At 44.7% G+C, this 25,138-nt stretch overlaps 1 protein-coding gene across 2 annotated transcripts in view; it reads right to left on the reverse strand.

Moving 5' to 3' along the window:
• The window catches only part of HUNK (hormonally up-regulated Neu-associated kinase), a 101,770-nt gene that overhangs the window by 27,531 nt on the left and 49,101 nt on the right, over positions 1–25,138 (reverse strand). For both annotated transcript variants that reach the window (XM_074360683.1, XM_074360679.1), the window contains exons 3-5: positions 21,461–21,516; positions 16,382–16,517; positions 3,899–4,026 (exon numbers count right to left, since the gene is read on the reverse strand). In XM_074360683.1, coding sequence (XP_074216784.1) covers positions 3,899–4,026; positions 16,382–16,517; positions 21,461–21,516 — 320 coding nt within the window. The remainder of the gene's footprint in view (positions 1–3,898; positions 4,027–16,381; positions 16,518–21,460; positions 21,517–25,138) is intronic.

The raw sequence follows: 25,138 nt of genomic DNA on the forward strand, positions 1-25,138 counted from the left end.
CTATGAAAAGCCCTCACCCATGGCCATTCAGTAAATGGCAGCTACTCTTGTTACTGGCAAGCTAGTATTATGGGATGTAAACAAGATGGTATCATAAATGAAGGTGAAAAGAAGTGTTGTACACTTGGGGTGCAAAGGACAAAGGGTTGGAGAAGCTGGGGGCTGGCATGAGGGGAGTGGCTGATGCCCCAAACTAAAGTCATTCACTCTCTAAACAAGATAAGATGACCTGGGCGTCCTCTGCAGCTCTGGGTCCTGCCGCATCGGGCCAGTTCCCATCCTCGAGTAATCCAGTGAATCCATGGGCTGCCTTCCCAGCCCACACACTTTAACATAAGTGTCAGCAACCTCGATTCCCTGAGCAACTACTAGGTGCAAATGTTTGCCTCATACCTGGCACAACGGGTTAAAGCCCGAGGTGAGTGGACATTTACATAATCCCAATAGTAAAAGAATCAAAGGGGGAGGGACAGGTCCAAATTCCCTAATTGTAAAATCAGACCTAGAAATGCAGTTCATGCTTGTTCATGTTTGACAGGTCAAGACCACAAAGTCTAGCAGGAGTGTGAAGGTGAACAAGCACACACGCAGAGCTCAAGGCCAAAGTCAAAACTGATGCTCAGGGCAGGAGCTAGGTGAGGCTGGACACTAACTCCAGTGATGCTAAAATTGCTTGGAACATTTCTAGTTCTTTCTGAGGAACTTCTTTGGACTACTTTTTTTAATAACATTTTCAGGGGTGCAACTTTTACTTCTTTAAGGGTAAATTTAATTGTCACAATAAGAAAACACTTAGAGCCTAGCCTGCCAAGTCTGGATAATAGTATTGGGGTAAAAACAAGGTTGGTGATTCAGAAGCAATGACACTGATTTTCTTGTGCTGTTAATTTACCTGTCCTTGTCCAGCTACCCGACTCACCCCAGTGCTGATCGCCAGGTCCCACCTGCTCCTCCTCCTACAGCCTGCAGCTCACACTGATGCTGTTTGATCAACAGATATTCCTGGCTTTCCACCATCCAGAGTTCACTTCCCCAGCTCATTTAGCTGAGTGAAGCCATGTGACATGTTTTACAAAGTCAGGAGTTATGACTGGAACATGGGTGGGAGAGTTCATTACTGACAAGAGAACTTTTAGGCTTCTCTTTCCCCCTGCGGGGACCAGATTCGTTTGAAATGGTGGCTACCCCAACCATCTGGTATCCTGACTGACTAGGATGAGCAGAACCCTCCAACCCTTGATCCAACTCTCAACAGATATCTAGCATGAATAAGAAATGAATCTTTGTTGTCTTATGCACCTGAGATCTGGGAGCCGTTTGTTACTGCAGCATAACCTGGGTTATCCTGACTACTACAGTGAGAAGCAGTTCCAGTTCTTCAGTGTCTCGTTGGGATTCAAAGTGAGCACTGTCTGCTTTTTCCAGGCATGAGGGTACCAACATCCTCCTACTGTTCTTTGTATTGGACCACTTAGAACAAAACAGCCTCTAAACCATAAAAGGAACTTCAGAATCACTCTGAAAGGTGGCAGGATTTATGACTATATGACTCTTAAAAGAGACTACCTTGAAAGATTGCATTTATTTGTAAACATTAAATCTTATTTGTTACCACAATAAGGTATCATTAGACCCCTATCAGAATGGCTAAAATAAAAAATAGTGAGAGTATCAAATGCTGGCAAGGATGCAGAGAAACTGGATCACTCATGCATCGCTTGAGAGAACACAAAGTGTTACAGCCACTAGGAACAAGAGTGAAGAAATTCTTTACAAAACTAAATACGTGCTTACTGTATACAACCCAGTGATTTCACTCTTAGGCATTCATCTCAGAGAAACAAAACCATGTTCAACAAAAACCTATGTATGAATGTTGATAGCAGCTTTATCTATCATTGCCAGAAACTGGAAACAACCCAGTGTCCTTCAACGGGCGAATATTTAAACTATGGTATATCTCTACCATGAAATACTGCTCAGCAAGAAAAAGGAACAAAGGATTGATACATGCAACAACTTGGATGGGTCTCAATGGAATTACACTGAATGAAAAAAAAAGCTTATCTATCTATCTATCTATCTATCTATCTATCTATCCACACACACATATATATATACAGCATTTTTGAAAGGACAAAAATTACAGAGTCAGAGAACAGGTGAGTGGTGGCCAGGAGTTAGGGAAGGTGGGAAACAGAGAGGTGGCTGTGGCTTTAGAGGGTAGGATGAGGAATCCTGGTCATGGTACTGTTCTGTATCGTGACTGCGGTAACTGTCACGTGGACCTACACATGTGATGAGATTGTACAGAACTAAGTACACAGCGACACGTACATCTGAATAAGGTCAATGGATTTCAGCAATGTCTTGGTGGTGATACTGAACTACAGTTATTTAAGATGCTACCACTGGGGAAAACTGGATGAAGGACAGATGGTCTCTCTGTATGAATCTACAATCACACCACACTAAAAAGGTTTTTGAAAACCTTAACCGCTTTAAAAAAAAAAAAAAAAACTATCTTTATTCTCTATCCTCTTATCCTGATTTCTCTTATTTTCTTTAGAGCACTTAAACCACCAAACATCACATGTGTTTATCTGGTTGGTTTTTTGCCTCCCCTGCTGATAGGTAAGCTGTATATGGGTAAAGACTGTCTTACTTCTCTTCCTGGTGACGGAGCGTTCCTAGCACATAGTTGATGCTCAGTACATATTCGTGGAGTAAGTGGATGCACGTGAACTATGGAATGAGTGAATGGCAGTCACAGAACAAGTGAATGCATATGAAACGTGGAATGAAGGCACGAATGTGCTTTCACTGCAGCACTTTCAACATTTCTGAAAGCTCTAAAACCTAAGTATAACAACTCAGTCAACATTTCACACATTTTCTAACTCCAGGAGTTACGGCTCTCAGTACAGAACTATTTCTTTTATATGGACGGAACTGTAACTCATCTTCCCAAGAACATAGTGCCTGCTTCGCTTTCAGCCTGCAGAGATTCTGCCCTCCCCAGCAGAGGTGAAAGTATGAACCGAACTAGGTAATTACGGACAAGAACACATTTCAGCTTGGACACCATTTGGCAACCATAAATTCTGGGTCAGCTTCACAGACGCTTTGTAAACTCAAGAAAAAAAAAAAACCTAACAGTAGTAAAATAAAAGTGCTCTAGCTGAACCATGTATCATAAATTGAAATTAAATAATTACACCTTTTTTTTTTTTTTTTTTTTTGGCCACGTGCCTTACCTCAGTGAAGGTGAGTTTATTCTAAGGAGCCAATTAAACGACCATCAAGGCCAAGCCGAGGCCAGGAACTTGAAGTGAATTGTGAACCAAACAAAAGAACAAATTGTACTAATCTGCTGGATCTGAAACCAAACCTTATAGGAACTGTTTACTGAAATGGGAACCAGCTAAAGTTTGAGTGTACTTTCCAAACACACCTGATGACTCAGTCTAATCGAGTAACTGAACCCATGTAGATTTAAACGCTTTTGAACGGGCTCAAAAACCCACATTGCAAAACAAATCCCAGACCAAACTCAAATGAAACTAATATCTCTTTAGAGTGGCTTGCCGAAGGAAGACACAATAGAAATGTGATGACAAACACTGTTTTCAAAGTCAACACTATAAAAGGGTGAGTCTTAAAACAACTCAGCCTCCATTATTTTTCCAATGGAGACTACGGTCCTTCTGACAGGTGTGTTTTGTGCAGGAGGAAGGAGGAAGTTAGGGAATCAGAATTATGACGGAAAAAGGACTGCGGGCAGATGAGGGGAGTGGCTCCTTGCAGATAGGAAACCAATCGTTTCTTGAGACTTCGTTTTAATACTAGGAAGAGATCGAGTACCCTGGACCCTGAATCGGAGTAGCAGGTGCATTACCTGTGGAGAGCTGGGTGGGAAGGGGGTTCATTTCCTTGTCCACCATCTTCTGGTACAAAGCTCTCAGGCTAAAAGGCTCCACCGTGAAAGGCAGGGTCCCCGTCAGCATGGCGTACATGTTCACACCTCTGAAAAGAGAGACACCGGAGCGTGAGACCAGAACCCCCAGGAGAGGGTGACAAAGAGGCCACGGACCTGGCCCGGCGGCAGCCCTGTCGCTTTCGCGTGCCCCTCGATACGCCTTCTCCGTCATTTCCTAGAATCCTTAGCTCTGCCTTGAAACAGCAAATGCGAAAGGCATGGGCGAACTGTGAGGACCTGGACGATGGCTGTAAGAGGGGTTTATCCAGAGCTACCCACCCCCTTCAGGAGGGGAAACTATGTCCCTTCCAGAAGGGACATAGGAAACCAGGAAACCAGGCAGGCTGGCCAGACCAAATGATGTGAAAAAATACCTGGGGGACGACAGGAACCTTGAATAAAATTAGTTCTGCCACGATGTGGTTTTCCAAGTGTGGTTTACAAAGCGGAGCCTGGAGGAGGCCAGACCAAATATTCAGGGCAAGACCCTGCACGGAGGGGCAAGTCACAGCCTGGCCAGCCTGCCTGGTTTCCACGCCGCCCTTTGAAACAAGTCTTATACCCCAAGCCGGTGTTTAGCGCTTGCCTCGAATTCTGTTTGGACCTGTAACTAGAGAAATTCCTTTGTGAGGGGTCGGCGAGGGGGAGGGGAAGGGGAGGGGAGGGGAGGGGTCTCCTTCTCGCTCTTATGCTTTTATATCACTGTGTACTGTGAGTTTCTGCTACGTAGCCCCGGCCCAATATCTCAGATGTGGTCAAAAGGCCTTCCAAATGGGCTTAACTGCTTACGTCCAAAGCCAAACTAGAGAACAGCAACATCTCTTGGAGGATTTTTATTTTCCCGATGTGCAAACCTACTATCATTTTGATGCGATTTCCTCATGGGGATGAAATGCCTTGCCTGCCTAGAGGCCTCAAGTGCTCAAAGTGCCCAAGGGAATCTGTTTTAAAAACAGGCAACAGGATCTCCAGTCAAAGCAAATCCCATGAGACAGGTTGAAATGAAGATCCCTGGGGCCCCATTGCACTGAGGTGCCTCCGAACCACAGTGCTCTGGATAAGGACAGGTCTGGAGCCCCCCAGCTCCAGCCAGAAATCCTTCTCAAATTGCAGACATCCACTGAGACCCAGTTCCTGCTCTGCAAGTCACAGCTGAGTTAGAGAGACAGACACCTCCACATTCATTCCACAAATGCTTTCGGGCTGGCTCTTGGCCCCAGGCAGTGGTATAGATGTTGGCCTTGCGGAGGGAGGACCAGAAAAGGATTCGTCATCTTGGACTTAGAGTGGGGTGAAGGGACAGTCACAAGTAAACAAATAAATAAGCACAAGCCTTTCAAGCAGTGAGTGCAGAGAGGGTAAGAAAACGCTCTGGCTGCTCTTGACCCCAGAGGAGTTCAATTAAGGGAGGGAGAGGACCGTAGTAAGTACGTGAAGACGGGTGGCCTCTCGGGGGTAAGTATATGTGTGTGAGCGTATCTGTCTTTGGCTGCATATGAGGATAAACTGTATAGTCCAAGCACAGAAGGTAAGAATGGACGGAACACAGCCAGAGCTGCTTAGAGCAGCATTTCCCTGTATGTGCCTCATGGAAACCATTCCCTAGGGCAAGAACAGATGGTGGGGGGGGATAAAAGTTCTACAGCCAGATAATGTGGGAAGCAGTCATCTGGCATTAAGGGGAGGAAAGGGGCTCAGGACAGGGAGCAGGAGACTGTGGCAATAATTAGCACATTGAGAATAAAGTCCCAGCGGGAGGGGAGGTGTACAGTGGAAAGAGAAAAGCAAATATGCAATGGAGACATTTGAAGGGGACGAGGCAGGATGCAAAGGCGGAAAGCAGGACGACGATGGTGATGAAGTCGAAGAGGCTGAGAGGGGAGCCAGTTTGGGGGGCAGAGGGAGGGGGTTCAGGGGAGGTGACATGTTTGAGAACCTACGATGCAGTGCGGCACTGTGGGTGTGTCTGAGGCAGAGCCAACCATCCCTGCTTCCGTCAGCCCTGGAGAGTGACAGAGGGAAAGCTAAGAGGGCCTCCAAACTGTATCATTTTTGCATTCGAAGGGGTCTTGGACACAAGGCTCTTATGGCTGGAAACCTCGTAGGACACCCCACAGGGTTGTTGCTGGAAGACCCTTGAAGAGCCTCGGGGTCAAGCTCCCTAAGGCTGCCATTCAGGGCAACTCGATGCACGTGAAGGGGCTTCCAAATACTAAGCCGAAGTCTGTAACTTCCACCCACTGGCTGTGTACACGACCAGTCAGCCGGTCCCTGCTCACCTCTGTGTGCCTTAATCCTGGCTCCAACATGCTCACCCAAAGCTGAAGCACCTGGTACTTAAATAATATCATTTTTCCCACAAGTGAGTGTTTTATGATACTCAGTGATTCTCCCCCTGAGGCCCATGGACACAACCTCAGGGGGTCAGTAGTCCCACTTTTTTTTAATAATTTTTTTTAATTGTAAGGGGTTTTTTGGGGGGTGGTAATCAGGGTTTTTTTTTTTTTTTAATGGCAGTACTGGGGATTGAACCCAGGACTTCTGCATGCTAGGCACGCACTCTACCACTGAGCTATACCCTCCCCCCACAGCAGCCCCACTTTTGATTTTCTCTTGGGGACACACTAAAACACTTGACAAAGCCCAACCAGGGACATCAGACGGCCACTATACTCCTCAGTCATCCTCCACTGTGCACACTTGATTTCATTTCATTTCACCTGCTTTTTGCATTTGTGACTTACCAACACACACTTTTTGCTAAAATATATCAGCTTGATTCTCACAGGCTAATGAGAAAGGAGCAGAGGCAGACTTAATTTGTCAATGGCGTTCCTGTATTTCTATCTGTGGGAAAGAAAGCCTCCTGATGATCTGAAGAGCACAGTGGTTCCCAAAGTGTGGTCCTTTGACCAGGAGCAGGAGCAGCATCTAGGGACTTGTTAGAAATGCAAATTCTTGGGCCCCACACCTTCTGAATCAGGCTCGGGGTAGGGGGGGCTCCCTGCAGGTGCTTTGGATGCACACTCAAGGCTGAGAGCCACTGGGACAGTGAAAAGTGATGAGTGAGCTGGGCCTGAGCAGCTCAAAGAGCCTGTGCCCAGCAGTGAGACTCCCACTCAGACTGCGTACAGCAATTCAGCTCCTGCGGACAGCAGCCATGGCATTTAATGAATGTTGCTACTTTGAATATTTGAGGGTCCTTTTTCATCTTGGTTAGATTTAACTTGTAAATTAGCTTTGGTTTTTCATTTGTACAGGACCCTAAATAAAAGGAGTTTAATTTTACATTTATGCCCAAGAAGTAAAATTTAAATAAAAATGAGAAGTCAACATGAGGGGTTACCAAGAATGCTCTTCCTTTACAAGAAGAGTGGACGATACTCAAGTTTGACGAATGCTGCCCTATTACCTTTCGTATTTCCCTTTATCTTTAGGGATGCTGAGCGTCCTGTCACAGGTGGGGTGCCTAAAATAATGCAGGATGCTACAGGAGGTGGGGTGTTATGGTAATGGGGCAGGGATCCAACTGAAGGAGTTTGGCGAATGTAATATGGGAACAGAGGACCAACTCTAAAATCTTCATGAAGTTTCTTTCTTCAAAGAGTTCTTAATACATTAAACTGCGTGTCTTCTTGTCACCCCTGGCTACAAAAGATGACAAAAATCTCCTCCAGTTACTGCCCCTCTCTGCTACCTGGTGGTGACCACAGATCAAGGAGAAGGATGCTTGTCTTAAAGACAGTGCTGGTGAACTCTGTGGTCAGACCAGGATCGAGCAAGTGGTTTTTACAGGCGTTCTAACTGATTATTTTACCAAACTCCCTCCAGATTTCCATTTCTCTTGGAGGAATTTATCATCAACAGAAACGTCCCATATCTGTAAGGAGGACACAGCTGTTTCATCCAGCGTCTCTCATCTATAAAATGCAGTTAGTAACAACACCTGCTTCTTAGGTTGTACGTGGGTCAAATGAGCTAAGCCACAGAAAATGCTGAATGCTATGCCTGGCAAGAATTGAGTGCCTGATAAATGTGATCTGTTGTTTCATCACAAAACTTTCAAAAACAAGAGATAAAAAGCTGCAAATACATTTGTACCCTATTGCCAAAGAATAACGGAAACCTTAATTAATTAAGTCACACAACCACAGGAGATTTTAAAAGGGAAACCAGATTGAGCATCTCAATTCCCCACCCCGGGAGTTTTCATACACGTTTCATATCTGGATAAAGAGAAATCTAGTCCCTTTGACTTTTCGGAAGTATGTGAGAATACCAAGGGGAAATGTGGAATGCAGTTTATAAACCTCCGTAATCCCGTAGAATTAGTAGGAGTTTCAAAACATGTTCAGAATTTCCTGATGTGCCTTTTGAAACATGGCCCAGGGGCTTTCGAGCTTCTCCACGGCAGACGTGGGGCCCCCAAGAACCACAGATAGTTTTAAAGAAAGTGATGAGATGGCAACAAGCAAATATAATTCAGGGCTTTCCAAGCAGGAAGAAATAAGGGTGAGTCACTGATGGATGGAAGCAAATCCAAGGAGACTGGCCAGGTGGAATACTCCGAGGTCAAAAGAGAAAGAAAAGCTGATGCTGGAAGAAGAGAGAAAGGGGCCCCGGAAACGTAGATGTGGAATCTTTGGGATTAAATCAGGAGCCAAGTTGGGGTCCTGATATTTAGTCGGATACACAAAAATAATCCTTGGAGGAAAAGCCGGGGTATCACTCGGCATCTCTGAAAGGAAAGACCTGGAGACACAGCTCCCTGGAGAAGTCAGCCAGCAACTTTAACAAGACGCAAGGGACAAAGCAACTGACAGAGGTGTGGTGTCAGGGGAGGGTGTGAATACTGGTTCTCAGGGGGCTGGTGGGCAGCCCACTCTATACCAGCGTGCAACTGAGAGAGCCTTCAGCCAACACAACTTATTTCTGCGTGATTCTTCAAGAAACTGCCTTGGAAAAATTAAAAACAACTCTCTGCCTAAAGGCAATATCCTTCCATCTTTCAGTATCAACTTTCAGTACAACTTCCGCTTTAACGTCTTAAAAGCAGATTGGGAACAGATCCACCCGTTTGGAAAATCTCAAACTTCACGACTTCCCCGTTAAATGGTCTGTGTTCAGCAAGAATTTATTTTCTTGTGGATTTTAAGAGTCCCCCCCACCCACTCCTTTCTTCCTTTCCCCCTTCTGTTTTAAATGCACATGCTAGCAACAAAAACAAAAAGCAAACAACAACAACAAAAAAGTCTCGGATTTTATAACTGAAAAATCTCAGAAGCTAAATAAATCTTCTCTTTTAAAAGTCAGAAGCCCTAAAGGACCTAAAAGAAGCCATCAGCCTCCTCTTTCTGCCTCCTTCTCCTGCTACTTTCATTTTAAGGGGGTGTGAATGGAGAGGAGGCGCTATTTTGCCATATTTTGCCCTTGGAAGTAGCTGATGGTGTCTGGTAGTATTTTTACAAAACACGGCCTGAGGACTGGAACAGATTCTCCCACCCTCCCTCCTGAATGCTTAGGCCTATATGGGGATAGTAGGGCTGGAAACAAGATGGTGCCCTCGGCCAACGTGTCTACCCAAAGGGACAGTGCTGGGACAGAGGCTTTTCTCACAAGGTGAAAACAGACCCAGTGATCGCAGGAAGGTGGTCTGGGCATATCAGTACGACATTCCACTAAGCACCAGGACTTCACACAAACGCTTCCGCCACCTCACACATCCACATGAGACCAAAGAGCAGCTTTGGTGAAAAAAATGTTGCATTCTCAATCCTTCCAGGATAGAATTCTCAATTCCTGTTTTCCTTATCCTTAGAGACTCACCAAAGTTCTCAAAAGGCCATTGTAATATTCTGAAAATTAAGTTAATTTTGATTCTTTTCGTTTAAAAAGTACATCTGCATTAAAGTTCTTTTTTTAATTAGCATATATGCCACTCTGAGGACAAGTCAGTTAGCAATAAAAAAGGTTCGCTGCACCAGAATGAACATTTTATTTTTGTGTCTGAAATTTCAAAATCCATTAGAGATAGAGATATTTCATTCACACGGACTAAGGGAAAGAAGTGAATGAATGTAAAAACATTCATATATGATTCCAAATATGAAAACAATGACCACTGAAAATAATGGGAAACCCTCAAGATAGCAGGTGCCATCTTCCATTTCCTGATTCACTAGATGAGGAGGATCTTGGGGGCCCCATTTGTGGGGAGGAGCTTTCTTTAGCAAGGTTTCCTTGAATGACAAGCTGGTTTTCTTCCTAAGTCAGTCTCGGAAGTCTTGAAGAAAGGCCCATTTGTCTGCCAAGGTCCAAAAAAAAATTCTGGAGACAAGAGTTTGCTTTTGATTTTGGAAGTGAACCCTTCATTCTGTCGTTGTTTCAGAGCAATAAAAAGGGATGTTTTAAAATAACAGTGCCTGACCCGGGGAGAAGATCGGTCCACTTTCATTCTCTTTTTAAACAGCCTTTAAAATTAAATTCTTTTTGGGTCTTCCATTTCCAATTCTGGCAGCAAAGTCGTGGGCACCAAAGAGAAACCTAACCAGTTTTCCAGACACAGACCCGACCAGTTTCTCAGACATAACACCCCAAACCGGTGGAAAATTGAATTCTTAAAGAAGGCTCTGAAGTTTTGTTTTCTCCAAGATGAAGAGCAAGAGGAAACAGATTTTTCACATCTTCTTGACTTTGCATAGGCTGTTCCCTCTGCCTGGAAAGTTTCCTTTCCTGTTGTCCACCTGGAAAAGTCCACCTCACCCATCAGGAGCAGATTCAACTCTCTTCTGATCCTTCTTGAATTTAAGCTAGCTGGGGGCTTTGTTTGTTCTCTGCACTGTGCCTCCTGACATCCCCGCTTTGTTTTCAGGTGTGACTTACAGGTCATCTACCTACAAGCAGGTATCTTGGTCAACTCAGGCTGCCATAATAAAATTCCAAAGACAGGGTAGTTTAACCATCAGAAATTTATTTTCTCACAGTTCTGGAGGCTGGAAATCAGGGTGCCAGCAAGGCCAGGTTCTGGTAAGGTCTCTTTTCCGGGCTTGTAGGCAGCCGCCTTCTCCCTGTGTCCTCACATGTCAGAGAGTGAGCGAGCTCTCCGGAGCCTCTTCTTATAAGAACGCTAATCCCATCGTGAAGGCTTCACCCTCATGACCTTCCCCCCAAAGGCCCCACCTCCAAATACAAACACTTTTGGGGGTTAGGGCTTCAACATATGAATTGTGGCAGGGGGGACATGATTCAGTCCATAGCAATAGATGAGTGTGTTCAATTGCCAAAAAAAAAAAGGCCACAGTGGGGAGGGTAATAGCTCAGTGGTAGAGCGCATGCTTAGCATGCACGAGGGCCTGGGTTCCATCCCCAGTGCCTCCGTTAAGGGGGGAAAAAAGCCACGGATGTCTTGCCACTCCCTCCATCAAGGGGTGGAGTCTACCTCTCGTCTTGATGCTGGGCTCGGCCATGCCATCTGCTTCACCCAAAGAGACGTAAGCAAATGTGACACAGAGGCCTCTTGAAAAGTGCTTATGCACCAAGGCTTGTCCTCTCTTACTCCAGGGACTCTTCCAGCATCATGTGAACGAAGTTCTACTTGTGGTTTTCTTTTGCTTCTGGTTTTCATGCAGCCAATAATGTATGGCCTACTGGGGACAGCCAGGACTGAGACTGTGGTTTATTGATCTGACCATGGAGTGACCTCTGTTGGGAGGACTGACGGAGACTTACACTCCACTGTTGGGAGAAGGATGATGAAGACTTCAGTTAGTCCGTTTCATCTGTCAATTAGCGAACTTGATTCAGTAAAGGAAATATTTCATGTACCCTGGGAAGGAGAATGGCTCTTGGGATCTGGCATGGTGAGTTTTTACTCCCCTTGGACCTTTCCTGAGATCACAGAGCTTAAACAACAGAAATGCATCACCTCGCAGTGCTGGAGGCTCAACGTCTGAGAAGCAGGTGTCGGCAGGGTTGGTTTTCCTGAGGCCATGAGGGAGACTCTGTCCCTGCTGGTCCCCAAGCTTCTGGCAGGCTGCTGGCCATCTCTGGCTCCTTGGTTTGGAGATGTGTCATCTGATTCGTGCCTTCATCTTCACATGGCCTTCTCCCTGGGTCTCTCTGTGTCCAAACTTCCTCTTTATAAAAGGACACAGTCATGCTGGACTAGGGTTCACCCTCATGACCTCGTTTAATTAATTAAAGACCCTGTTTCCAAGTAAGGTCACATTCTGAGGGACTGGGGTTTAGAGTTCCAACATATCTTTTTCTGAAGAACACATAACATTTTGTTACCCACCTGCTTACGAGCATCCAATGGCCTCTCATTCCCTTTAGGACAAAGTCCAAACCCACACCTTACCCTCCATCCACAGCCTCCACACATCCTGTTCCGTCTGCCTAGAGCCTTCCCCCAACACCTCCCTCCTCCCATAGCTGAGTCCTCCTCATCCTTAGGATTTGACATTGAGGTCTTCTCAAGAGGCCTCCCCCGAATGTAATTTGGTGCAGCCACTATGGAAAACAGTATGGAGATTCCTTAAAAAACTAAAAATAGATTTACCATATGATCCAGCCATCCCACTCCTGGGCATATACCCAGAGAGAACTCTAATTCGAAAAGATGCATGCACCCCAATGTTCGTAGCAGCACTATTTACAATAGCCAAGACACAGAAGCAAACTAAATGTCCACTAACAGATGAATGAATAAAGATGTGGTATATATATATACTGGACTACTACTCGGCCATAAAAAAAGAATGAAATAATGTCATTTGCAGCAACATGGATGGACCCAGAGATGATCATACTGAGTGAAATAAGTTAGAGAAAGACACATATCATATGATATCACCTATAGGTGGAATCTAAAAAAATGACACAAATGAACACAAAAGAGACTCATAGACATAGAGAACAAACTTATGGTTACTAAAAGGAAAGGGGGCAGGGATAAATTAGGAGTCTGGGATTAGCAGATATAAACTACTGTACATAAAATAGATAAACAACAAGGTCCTACTGTATAGGACAGGGAACTATATTCAATATCTTGCAGTAACTTAATATGAAAAAGAATATATATATATATATATATATATATATATATATATATATATATATATGTATAACTGAATCACTTTGATGTACACCAGAAACTAACACAACCTTGTAAATCAACTATACTTCAATAAAAAAAGGCCACCCAATCCTCGTTCCCTGCATCCCCCATCACCCACTTCCTTCACAGCAGTGACCACACTGAATTTACAACTTAAAAAAAAAATTTTGTCCGTCTGCCCCACTAAAATGTAAACCCTCCAAGAAGAAGGACAACAACACAGGAGGAGCAGCAGAGGGTGATGAGGCAGACTCGAGCCCAACCAGCTGGTTGAGTCCTGGCTCTCTCACACACCAGCTGTATTATCTGGGCACGGGCATCAGTGTCCTCATCTGTAAAGTGGGACAACAGAGCATTCCCTCGAAGCGTTATTAGGCAGGTGAGATGAGCTGAAACATGCAAAGCCCTTAGGACACTGCCCATCACTCAGTCGGAGGGTGTGAGGGTTAACAATGATCATCACAGGAGCAGAACAGACCGAGGCTGTCTTTCTCACCATTGTGCATTCAGAACTCGGCTCAGCGCCTGGCTCCACGAATATTTGCCGAATGAACAAATTTCTAGTAAGCCAACATTTGGCTCATGCAGCTTCCTTTTGTTTTTTTTTAAGCTTCATCAACAGCTTCTAAAAAGGGCCTAGTTTATATCATCCCCATGAATTAGGTGTGGGTCATGGGGTCTCACCCCCTAGGATGGAGTCGGCTAACACAGGGTTGCTCCAGGCAAACCTCATTTCTAACAAAGATTAAAACACGGTCCTTTGTGGCTGAGCAAGGGTAAAACTCTCCACCCCAACTCCCTGCCACAGGGCACCCAAACAGGGACTCGTGGGGCTGTGGTTTCCGGTCTACCTGGAAATCCCACGTGGGACTCCGGAGCTTTGCCGCGATGGACAGAAGACCAGAGTGTGTACAGTGCATTACTGTGTATCAAAGGCTTTTGCATACATTACCTGATGGCATCATGACTAAGAATAAGGCCTGATTAGAGCTTTCAGGAGATCTTCAGCTGCAAGTCACCTTCTTAAAAAAAAATGCAATTAAGTGGAGGTTAGTAAAGGCCTCAGTGTTGGTTACAAGGCCAGGTGCTCTCCTGCAGCTCTGACGATTCACACACTCCTTCCTTCTACCAGCAGCTCTAGACCTTTTGGAGATGCCTGCTGTATCAGCCACGGACTGGAAAGGTCCCCCTTACACAGGCTGAGTCTCATCACCATGACAACCGGTGATGACACTGTATTGTCCATTCCCCTCAAGAGCAGGATCTCAGGAGCACACTGTAACCTCCTCTCCAACCTACCGACCTTTCTTTCCCTTTGATCACTATGCCGCCCACCCTGTTCCCTGTTGCCATAGTTATGAGACACCCCTGTACTTCCTCGTCTTTCAGACGCCCCATTCTCCATAGCCTTCTTTTTGGCACATAGATTTTCTCTTTCAGAGTTTCCCATTTAGCATAAATAAGTTATACCTAAGGGAAGAAGGTGATTATAGACTCAAAACAGCTCTATTCATTCATGAATAAATAAATATTTATTGAGAACAGATTATGTGCCAGACACTTATGAGACCAAGAATGGATTCCACCTGTATATTGACTCTAATCCACTGGTGTCGGCTGTCTGGAGGGCTATGTTGAGAAGGATTCTGAGGCCCATCTGGGCACCATATAAAAACTCTGTGATTAGCGATGCCGCCCAAGCCACCCGGGGCACCTCAAAAGAGAAGGTGTCCTCTGCCGCTGCTCCCTGCTATCACTCCCACCCACCCCGGCGACCCCTGTCCCCCTTCCTGCACAAGTCATCAGCACCCACACACTCCATATGCAGCCTCCACTACACCTCCTCTCGAGAGGTAGGAAAAGAAACCAGGAGCTCAGGCTCAAGCACAAAGCACAGCTCCGCCGTGTGCAGGCCGTGTGTCCCGGGGCTGCACTAACCACTGAGCATCCCCCGTCTGTGTAAAGCATGCTGAGATGGCCTCACACACTGTCCTGAGGACCACGGGGGACAGTTAACTCCATGCACTCAGCAGCTGTCCCTGACTAACCCACTTCAGCCCCTGGCTGAACAGGCTAAGCTGGGGTGCCGGGGAGAGCTGGTCCTTTCTGGGAAAGTTCCAAGAATTCTGGTGCCCTCAGAATGGCATTCTTATCTCTGGTTCCTCTGAATAATCTCCAACCAGAACTTCCTGAAGTCCCCTCACTGGGTCACTTTCCTTTGCTTCCTCTGCCAACTTTAGCCCAGATCCTCCGGCTTCAGCTCACCTGGACCAAATGCCTGTCCCTCCTTCCCTTCCTCCCTTCCCTCCTTTTTTCCCTTCCTCCCTTTTTTCCTCCCTTCCTCCCTTCCCTCCTTCCTTCATTATTTCCTTCCTCTCCAGCCAAGGCTCTATGCTGGGTGCTGAGAAATCCCTGGAACAACAAGAGATGGACCCTGCATGGTGACACTGGATTAACACTGGAACATGGGACTGGACAGGCCATTTGAATGACCAGGAAACGGCATTTCAGGCAAAAGTAATAGAGAGTGCTTGCCAGAGGGAAGGGGGGTGGGAGGTGGGGCAAAATAGGTGAAGGGGACTAGGAGGTCCAAACTTCTAATTCTAAAATCAGTAAGTCACAGGAATGTAATGTACAGCATGGGGAATATAGTCAATCACATTGCAATAACTTTGTATGGTGACAGGTGGTGACCAGACTTACTGTGGGGATCAATTCATAATATATATAAATGTCACATCGCTATGTTGTACACCTGAAACTAATATAACATCAACTATATTTCAATAAAAGAAAAGAAATAGCAAGTGCATAGACCAGAAGTAGAGAAGATAAAACAGGCCAACGTGTCTGAAGAACCGGGAGCTGAGGGTGGGGTGGTGGGTGAAGAGGCAGGAGGGGTGGGCAAAAGCCAGACCCGCAAGGAGCGTGGCTGGGCACCGAGTCTGGGTTTGACGCTGATGTTGATGGAAACCTTTGGGAGACTTTGATCCGGGGAAGGACATGAGTGATGCATGAAACCAGCACATGATCTCGGCGAGTGCAGGGCAATGTTTGCTTCTCCCTGGGCACCTTAACAAATTTTAATAAAAGCCTCTTGGGCAATTTGTGGATAAAAGACAGAAAGAACAGAGATGGAAAGTGGGACCCCAAAGAATCACTGGATACACATCCCAGAGCCTATAACTCATTCTCATCAAACACTCAAATGTTGTTTCATAAGAAGGAGACGGTGGAGACAGCAGGAGGGAGCATTCACTCTCAGAAGCTCAATAACTCACATGGACCAGACATCGATTTTGGGGCCATATTTCTTCCTGGCAAGGAGTTCGGGAGCGGCGTAGGCAGGGCTGCCACACTGCGTGCTGAAAGGGTCGGAGTGGCCCAGGATCCCGGCACAGTTGCTCAAACCAAAGTCTGCAAAGAGGGGAGGAAAAAAGGCTCTGAATTAGAAAACTGTGGAAGTGAAGGAGAGGGTGAGGCAGCGGGGCAGGAAACATTCTCAGGCTAACACATCGTTTCACATCCAAAAGGAAAACCAGCAGCTGGGAATCATAACCTCTGGATATGGGTCTCAAGACAAAAGAATCTCAGGCAGTGGTTCCCTCGCTGAACTGGAAACAGTTTCCATCAGGCCTCCCAGGAAAATCCAACTCGAGCTAAAACGTATGTTGAACCAAAACATATTTTCATCAAATCTTGGAAATGAGTCATCCAGAAAAAAGATAGTCTTCGCTTTCGAGGACTAAGGCAGGAAGAGAGAACACGCAGAAGTCCTTGGAGTCAGCCTGCTGGCTTCCAACTGGCCAAGTGGGAAAAAGATGAAGGAAGATCGATTTTCTCTGGCTGGCACTAGTGTCATCCCAGGTGACATGCGATCCTACCAGTTAAGAGGTGACTTTTGCGGCTGAATGTTTTCATTTCATGCAAGTCTCTTAAAAATGCTCCCAACGCATGCGGCAACATATGGTGATTTGAAGAGGGGGAAAAAATACACCCAGCGATTCAGACAATGCTGAATGTTGGCTGGAAAAATAACGCCAGAAAAGATAGCAATGAGAACCAGACTAAGTGACCTCCCAGCACTGCTTTGATCCTGGCAGCGGGGAAGAAGAAAGACGAGCCCAGGGCACCTAAAGGGTCCGTTACGCCTTTTGTGCTGTGTTTACTTCTGCTCTTACAGACTCGGCAACTGACAGGTAATTAGAGAGCTGTTAGTGTCAGGGCCTCATCTGATAGCTTTCCTCTATCTTTGTTGATCTCAGAATTAAGACCAGGGCTCCTCCTTTGAACTTCAATGTAAATATTATGGTTCTGGTCCCCAAACAGAAGACTCAGCCCACAGGGCTCAGTCAGAAAGGGGCTGTGGTCAAAGACAGGCTTCACGTCTGGACAAAACCCTCGCACTTTCTCAACTGGCAGGATTTACATCTAATTTTGTTACTGTGTTTTTCTCCTCGACTTTAACACGTCTCTACCTGCAAAGCCGTGGCTCTTGGGAAAGCTGTAGGAAAGCTCAGGAAAGGAGAAACATCGGTAGGGCGGCGGGTAGAGCTGTGAGTCCACGAAGTTACAAGATGCACCGCTAAGAGTCCTCCCGACAGTCGTTGGGTTAAGCTGTATAGTCAAAGAGCGTTTCTAAACGGAACCCCATACTTGGAACGAAGAATCAGAGCCAAGACGGGGACTGGCAAACCAACCAGGAATGCTGCCTGTTCACACACTTTTCTTTTGGGGTTGGGGTTGGAGGGGAGGGGGTGTATGATTTTATTTTTGCCTCTTAACCTCCCTCCTCCTCTCTTCCTCTGCTCCCAGTTCTTCCACTCCCACCCTCACCTGGCCCCCGTTTCCTTTCCCATCAGCCCAGTCAGCACCAGTAGGCCCCACACGACCTGCCAAAAAGGCCCTTCATGAGTCCCAAGGCTCTCTTGGATTTGTATTTTAGGAGGAGATTGCTGTTCAAAAGGATCTGAGGGCCCCTGATCTCAGGCCCCACCCCGTAGTATCACGGAAGTGGGAGAAGGGTGTGGTCGGAAGTAGAAAATCTTGTTGAGCTTTACATTGAATGGCCCTTTACAATTCCTAAAGGAAACTGAAGGAAACAGCCAACGCGTAAAGAGCGCCCTCTATGGTGAGACGGAGACATAGCACCAAGGAATAAAGACTATATTAACTGGGGCAACATTTTAAGGAAATTTTCATAAACAGTGATTTAGAGCCCAATCTCCTAGGAGCCCCTAAAAACCTCCCTTCCTAATCTCCATGGGGTTCCATTAACTCCTTCAGTTTCTTCCCTCAACTTTTGACTTGGGTCTACGACAAAGCGACAAAGCGCTTGATTTTACAAAAGGGCAGGGGAGGAGAGATAAGAGGCCAGATCACCCCCCAGGCTCCCAGGCAAGCTTGCTAACACAGCGTCTTGCCTTGTCTTAAGCACAGTTTCAAGAAGATAAATTAGCCGAGGATCTGGGGAATGAAGAAGATAAAAATCTACATTCTAAGTGACTTATGTTGACCCAGCCAAAAGGGCTTAATTTAAAATACACTGTAGAGGAATAACTGGTATGTTTCACATGCTTAATTGTAAGCATTAAAGTTTTACACATATGCCTATAATTAGAGTTGTGGAATGAGGGAGAAGTTCGCCTCCCCATAATGCCACACTGGTCTGCCTCAATTAGATTTGGTAAACACATAAGCCAATTACCACTCAATTTTCTAAGAGCTACAAAATGAATCTCAAAAAATGCCCCAACGAACGCTGTTTTGGAAAACTGAAGTGCAAAACTGTTGTAAGTTGTGGCTCTTACATTTTAAGATTACACTAAACTAAAAACATCAGCCTGCTTTTTTTTTTTTTTTTAAGGAGGGGGAACCCTGATTATATCAAATCTTATTCTGGTTAATTCTAGTTAACTTGAAACACGGCTTACATGGCTTAAGTAAATTTATTTAAATCAAATTATTTCAAAGAAAGAGAAACTATTAAGAGAAAATGCTAATAGCTATAATTAACCTTTGAATAAGCAACTAGGTAATCCCTTTGAAGAAAAGGTTCAAAGGGCTTTCAAGTTGCAAAGAGACAGTTGTGGAGGCATTTGCTCCAAATTGCCCAACCCAGGGACAAGAAAGCCCACAAGACACTGGGCCTTCCTTGCCTCCAGCACTTTTCCTTCCCTCCTCCAGCCTACTCTGTAAGAAAAAATGAGGGAATGCAGATTCTGCTAAACTAAAGGCAGTTCGCAGCTGCCCTCTGGGATGGCAGAATGTCTCTTTCCATTGAGTTGTGCCTTAGCGCTCTTGGGTTTGAGCTGGTCAGGAGAGAACTGGGCGCCAAGTGAAAAGTTCTAACAAAGGGACATCCAGGGATAGGAGCCTCCTTCCCAGCAGTTTTGGGAATTCAGGTTTCTGACACCTGGTTTCTGACATTTTGTCCAGATGAGCTGCAATGCCTATGTGGGTGCCAGTCCAGTGACTGCCAAGCTAAGAGGTGACAACTCGAAGGCACTTGAATAAAATGGTTCCTGGTATCTAAAGGGTCCCCCCACTCACCTCCAGGGGAACCGTGGGCTCTAATTCAGGTCTATCCTTCCTTCATCTTCTTTGCGCAGGTCTCCTCTAAGAGGGTTTATTAGGCAACTAATCTATGAGCTACTTATAAATTCATCCGCTATTTAGAGGTTGGTTCTTTCAGAATCTTCTCAGCAATGAAAACGTCTGAGCTTTTCAACATCGTTTATTCCTTCGGACACACCTGCTCTTATAAAAGGTCACCTAAGGCTTGAAGAAAGAGAAGAGAGAGCAAGGACAGAGGCAGAGAGGGAGGCAAAGTGAGAGGAAGATGCGGGATGCTGAGCAGGAATGGAGACCACCCTCCGTGGTCTGCAGTTTGCCAGAATTACCAGCCTCCATCTAGACGATGCACAGGGAAACGAATTATTCTAACTCGTACTGGAATGTGCATCCGGCCTTCACACAGCCTGTTCTCTTACAATCTCTGCTGCTTTAGGGAAACCCTGTCACTGTCACCACCACATTATCTGAAGGCTAGTCCCAGAGCAGCCTGCCAGGGAACTTACAATCTCCTTTCCTCCATCCCTCACCCCCGGACTAGGATGTGCCTTTGTTTACGCCACAGATCCTGGAAATGAGGGCCAGAAAGACATCCTACAGGCATTTCAACGTCTGCCTTGAATGCTGCTGTATTTGGCCCTCAGGACAACGAAAATGCAATAGCAAAACAATTTGATAAAAAAAAAATTCTTCAAATTGCCCAAGAATCTTTTAAGAATACATCCTATAAAATCTTTGGGGGGGGGGGGTGGCAGGAATCAGTTTCCTCTTATTAATCTTCTAATAACAACGAGTGCGTTTATCGACACCTGTCAATGGTGCTTAATCACCCAGCCAAGGGGTCTGGTGTCCCTGCAGCACCTTGCCTGTTTCTGGGTTGGAAGCCAACTGGGATTCCAAAGAATATAACTGGTCATCTGAATGATATGTTTTAGAAAGTCTTGAGATAGTTTTCAGTATTTGCCAAACAGAATTTCCTTCTTGGGTATGAACGTTAAATTCACAAAGTTCTACTGATTCTTCTCTTTACTCCTAATATAAAGTTGTTTGAAGTTGATCAAGGTGGAGGAAACTACTTGCATTTGAGGTGGGTAAAGAAAAAAAGGAGTAAAAGATGGTGCTCACATCTGGGTATAAAAATGATCCCCTGAGAGCCTGCCAAGAGCAAACATACAGGCAAACAGAAACAGGACTCTTCTAAACAGTGAGTGTGAATTCACTTATGGACCCTGAATTGTAAACTGATGGTGACTCACTCCATTCCAGAACCTCCTTCTGATTGGTACAGACCTCTAAGTAGCCCTCCGTGGGGGTTTCTCTCTGCATGACCACCAGTGTACTACAGGGCTGGGATAAAGGGATTAAAAAGAGAAAGCAAGTCATGTTCCTCTTACTTCAGTGCCTCTGCATTCACTGAAAAGTGGAATAAGGCGTGGTCAAGCTAAGGGCAGCATTTCTGAATCAAACTATTTTCCACTATTTTTAAGAAGCTTTCTGGTGAATTCAAATGAAAAGAGCCCCTAGAAAAGTTCAGCTCCACCTGAATTAATGGAGAAGCAGAAGTTTGAATAATCCTAAGAACTAGTTTTATGTTTAAATTATTATTAAAGTTAATTTTCATTTTCAAAACTATTATTAAATATTGGAGGTAAAAGGTGATGCTCTAGAAGTATTGTCAGGGGATTAGAAATAGACCATGATAATTTTCAAAGTCAGAAAATAAATAATTGAGAATTGACAACACACCACTTGAAGGATAATCTTGCTTAAGGAAAAAAAAGTCATACCGATCAGCTTGATATTATTGTCTTCATCTAGCAGCAAGTTTTCTATCTTCAAGTCTCTGAAATAAAGAAAACCACACAACATTTCAGATAAGCACTTGAATAACATTTTGCTTCTGAAAGGAAAATGTTTAAGAGCCACTTTGAACCAACTCATAAAGCTTTCTGCCAAAACTCACGCAATCGATAAGTAAATATTTATAGAACGTGATATAAGTAATTGCTGCAGACTGAAAAAGCTACATGATTTCAGAGAAGACAGACAGCAAGGAGGGCAGAACAAACCAGTTTCTGGGAAAAGCGGGACCAACACTGAAACTTGGAAGTGAAGGAAACCGGGGTTGGGAGACGGTGGAAGACATCATTCCAGGCAGGCTCCGCTAGAACAGTCGGGAAATGCAAATGTGGCCACGTGTTTGTGAGTCGGTGAGCAACACCAGCCAGAGTAAGAAAGATCGAGGAAAGCAGTTTAAAAAAAAAAAAAATGAAAGCTGACATAATCATTAGTCCTACAACCTCCAAGCTTGGTGTTACCCACAAATTGGTAGGTGGTAATAAATTAATCTATTTAGCAAGCAGCTATTACAGTGGGCAGAAAAATAAACCCCAAAGATGTCAGGGTCCTAATCCCTGGTATTATGCCTGAGGACATGTTAACATGACATGACCAAAGGGAATTAAGTGCTAATCAGATGATGGGTGACTTTGATAGTGGACACTGAGCTGACTGGAGGAGGTGGGAGGAAGAAATGCACTCAGGGTCATGCTGAGTGAGGGGCCTGTGGCATCCGTACAAGCTGACTGTCAACCCTTTGAAGGCAGGAAACACGTCTGCCTTACTTACCACTGTGCCCCAGTACCTTTGCACATTCTATACCTAGTAAATATCAGTGCATCTAATTATCAAAGTGATTGTTTAGAATTCCAGAATTTAAAACTGTGGGCAAAATAATAAACCATCTACATCAATGATTATGAGCATCTTACGTTGTAGCCTCTCAACTCAGACACACCATGAATATTAAATATAGAAGAATATTCCTCCCTTCTATACACACACAAAATGCTTTCTTCCACTGTCTTGAAACATAGCATCCTTGGTCCAGTTTTTATTTTTCCCACTTGTGAATAGAGATATGGGCAAAAGAATTATTTTTGTCCTCTTATCTCTGTTGTAAGAACTAGAATAGCGTGGTCATGGTAAACAAAAACAACAACTGATAGCAGGTGTCAGAAGAGCTGAGGCAGAAGGGAGCAGCTTCTAGGACTGTGGTAGCCCAGCAGAGCACGAAGTGTCCCATCTAACGGGGACAGCAGCTCACAGCTCAGTCTCAGCACAGCCACCGCCTCCTGTTTTCCAAGAGAAGCCAGAAATCTGGATTCAATCCCAATTTTTAAATGTTGGCAACAAATTCACATCTGAAACAACAATAACTACCACAATGCGTGGGCCAACCTCGCAGGCAAGATACAACCCACAGGCTACCAATTTTCAACCTCAGTATGGATGGAGGTTGAGCCTTGAAAGGACAGGAGATGCCCAAGGAAAGGGAAGAGGATGATGGGGGCGGGGGAACCAAGGATGACATCTTGGTGGGAACACTGACATTCAGAGCTGGCTGGGAGGGAACAGTCGGGGAAGTATCAGCACAGGAATGACAAGAGGCAGCATTTCAAGATGAGAAGAGTTAAGTCAAATGCAGAAAAAGACCAGCTCTGAAAACCTGACCGGAGGATTGCAAAATTGGAAGGCGGCTGGTAGCCTTAGGGTTGGACACCTGGATGAGAAGGGAGATTGCGCTGAACCTGGCAGTTGGGGAAGATAAACAGACGGTCCCCAAACCACACACACACCCATCCACCAATGGGAGGAAGAATTGTATACCTTCACTTCAATTCAAACGAAACAGTACACAGAGTACTGAAAAACTGCCCAGCCGTTAAAATATATCACATGTGTCCAAATGCAGGATGTCCCCCAGTATAAGGTGATCTTCCTCACTCTTCCAGTGGGTAGACCCTGCCCCTCAGGAGGGGTTTTGAAAAGCACAGAGATATAATTTTTAGAAATGCAATGAAATTACCAAATGATATTTATCTATAGAGCTGCACCGTCATATTCAAGATACTATAAGGTTAATATAATTAACCTTAGAAATATCACTCCCATACTCCACATTTTATGAAACAGTTTCATTCAAACTTGTCACAGGCAGGAGCAGGATGACAGACAGCATCATCACAGGGTGTTTCCAGTGTAACGTGATCTTTAGGTGGACTGGATGTTTGAGATGAAGCACTTTTCAAACCTGTGCATGATGCACTTGCTGGAAATACTATCCCAGGCATCCATTCTGAATGTCTATAAATTCACTGTTCAGTGAATTGAGTTTAGAGTCGTCTCACAAGTGCTCACAATTATGTCATATCCCTTTAGAAGTTATTATTAAAACTATATAAAATGTCTTTGCCTCCCTTTCTATTGGCTTCCTCAGGTGACTTCCAGAGTTCCCAAAGTCATCAGTGGGTCAGGTCAAGGTTAACTGGTACTTTGTTGTTGAAAATAAAATAATTGAGATTGTGCCCTCATACTGTGAGACACTTGGCAAGCACTCTGTAAGGCACCTCCTCTTCCCTGGAGATGATGGGGACAGAATATAACCTTAACCTTATATTCAAGCATATACGGTAATTCCCAGCTACTTGCAAAGACTCACAAAACAGTGTGCCAGCAATAGCCCAAACTGTGATTCTGTGAAAACTGATTATAAAGCAGCAGCACTATTTTCATCTAAAGGAGGGCCACAGTTTGTTTCCAGCAAAATTAAACCTCTTTCCCTGGGAAGAATGGAAGCCACACTAAGGCATTAAAGGAGAAATTTGGTTCAGAACAAATACTATGGAGAAAAACCTCTTAAAGACAGGAGGTAAAGGAAAGCAATTGACAAGAATAATAAAACTAAGCTGGATAATTCTGGGGCCACAAAAGCCCAGGGAACAACCACAATGATTAGAAAAATGATATAAATGGAAGGCTAAAAATAAGAGAAAATGCAGAAGAAAAAAAAATGCCCACTTTTAAAATCAGGAAAATGTCATAAAACCAGGGGAGAAAGTATTAAAAGGTAATTATTAGGCAAAATGAAAAAAATGAAACCACGGTTTATTTTCACCCGTTGCATCCCATAGTAACCTACCCCAGCCCATGGGAAAAATGCTCAGTGCAAATCTGGCTAACTGGTTGTTTACGCAGATCTTACCCTTTTGTTAAGGTTTCTAAAAGATTTCAGCAATAACCAATCTAACTGCCTAAAGGTTCCAGGACTAGTTAATGGAAAGGTAGCTACATCTGTCTCTGTACTCAATCTACCCAAATGAAAGGAACATTAGATCTCTTCTGGCTTTATTTCCACCTCCTGCTTTGTCTTTGGAGACTTACCTAGAAGGAGGGGATGGATACTTTCCTTCCAACTCTTTAGGGAAAAAGGCTCTAAAATTACATTTTTAAAAATAGTTTTCAGGGAGGGTATAGCTCAAGTGGCAGAATGCATGCTTAGCATGCATGAGGTCCTAGGTTCAATCCCCAGTTTCCTCTAAGAATAAATAAATAAGTAAACCTAATTAATTACCTTCCCCACCAAAATAAAAATAGTTTTAACAACACTGTAAATCAATTATACT

Source organism: Camelus bactrianus, chromosome 1 (assembly GCF_048773025.1).
Source record: "Camelus bactrianus isolate YW-2024 breed Bactrian camel chromosome 1, ASM4877302v1, whole genome shotgun sequence".
Classification (NCBI taxonomy): Eukaryota; Metazoa; Chordata; class Mammalia; order Artiodactyla; family Camelidae; genus Camelus; species Camelus bactrianus.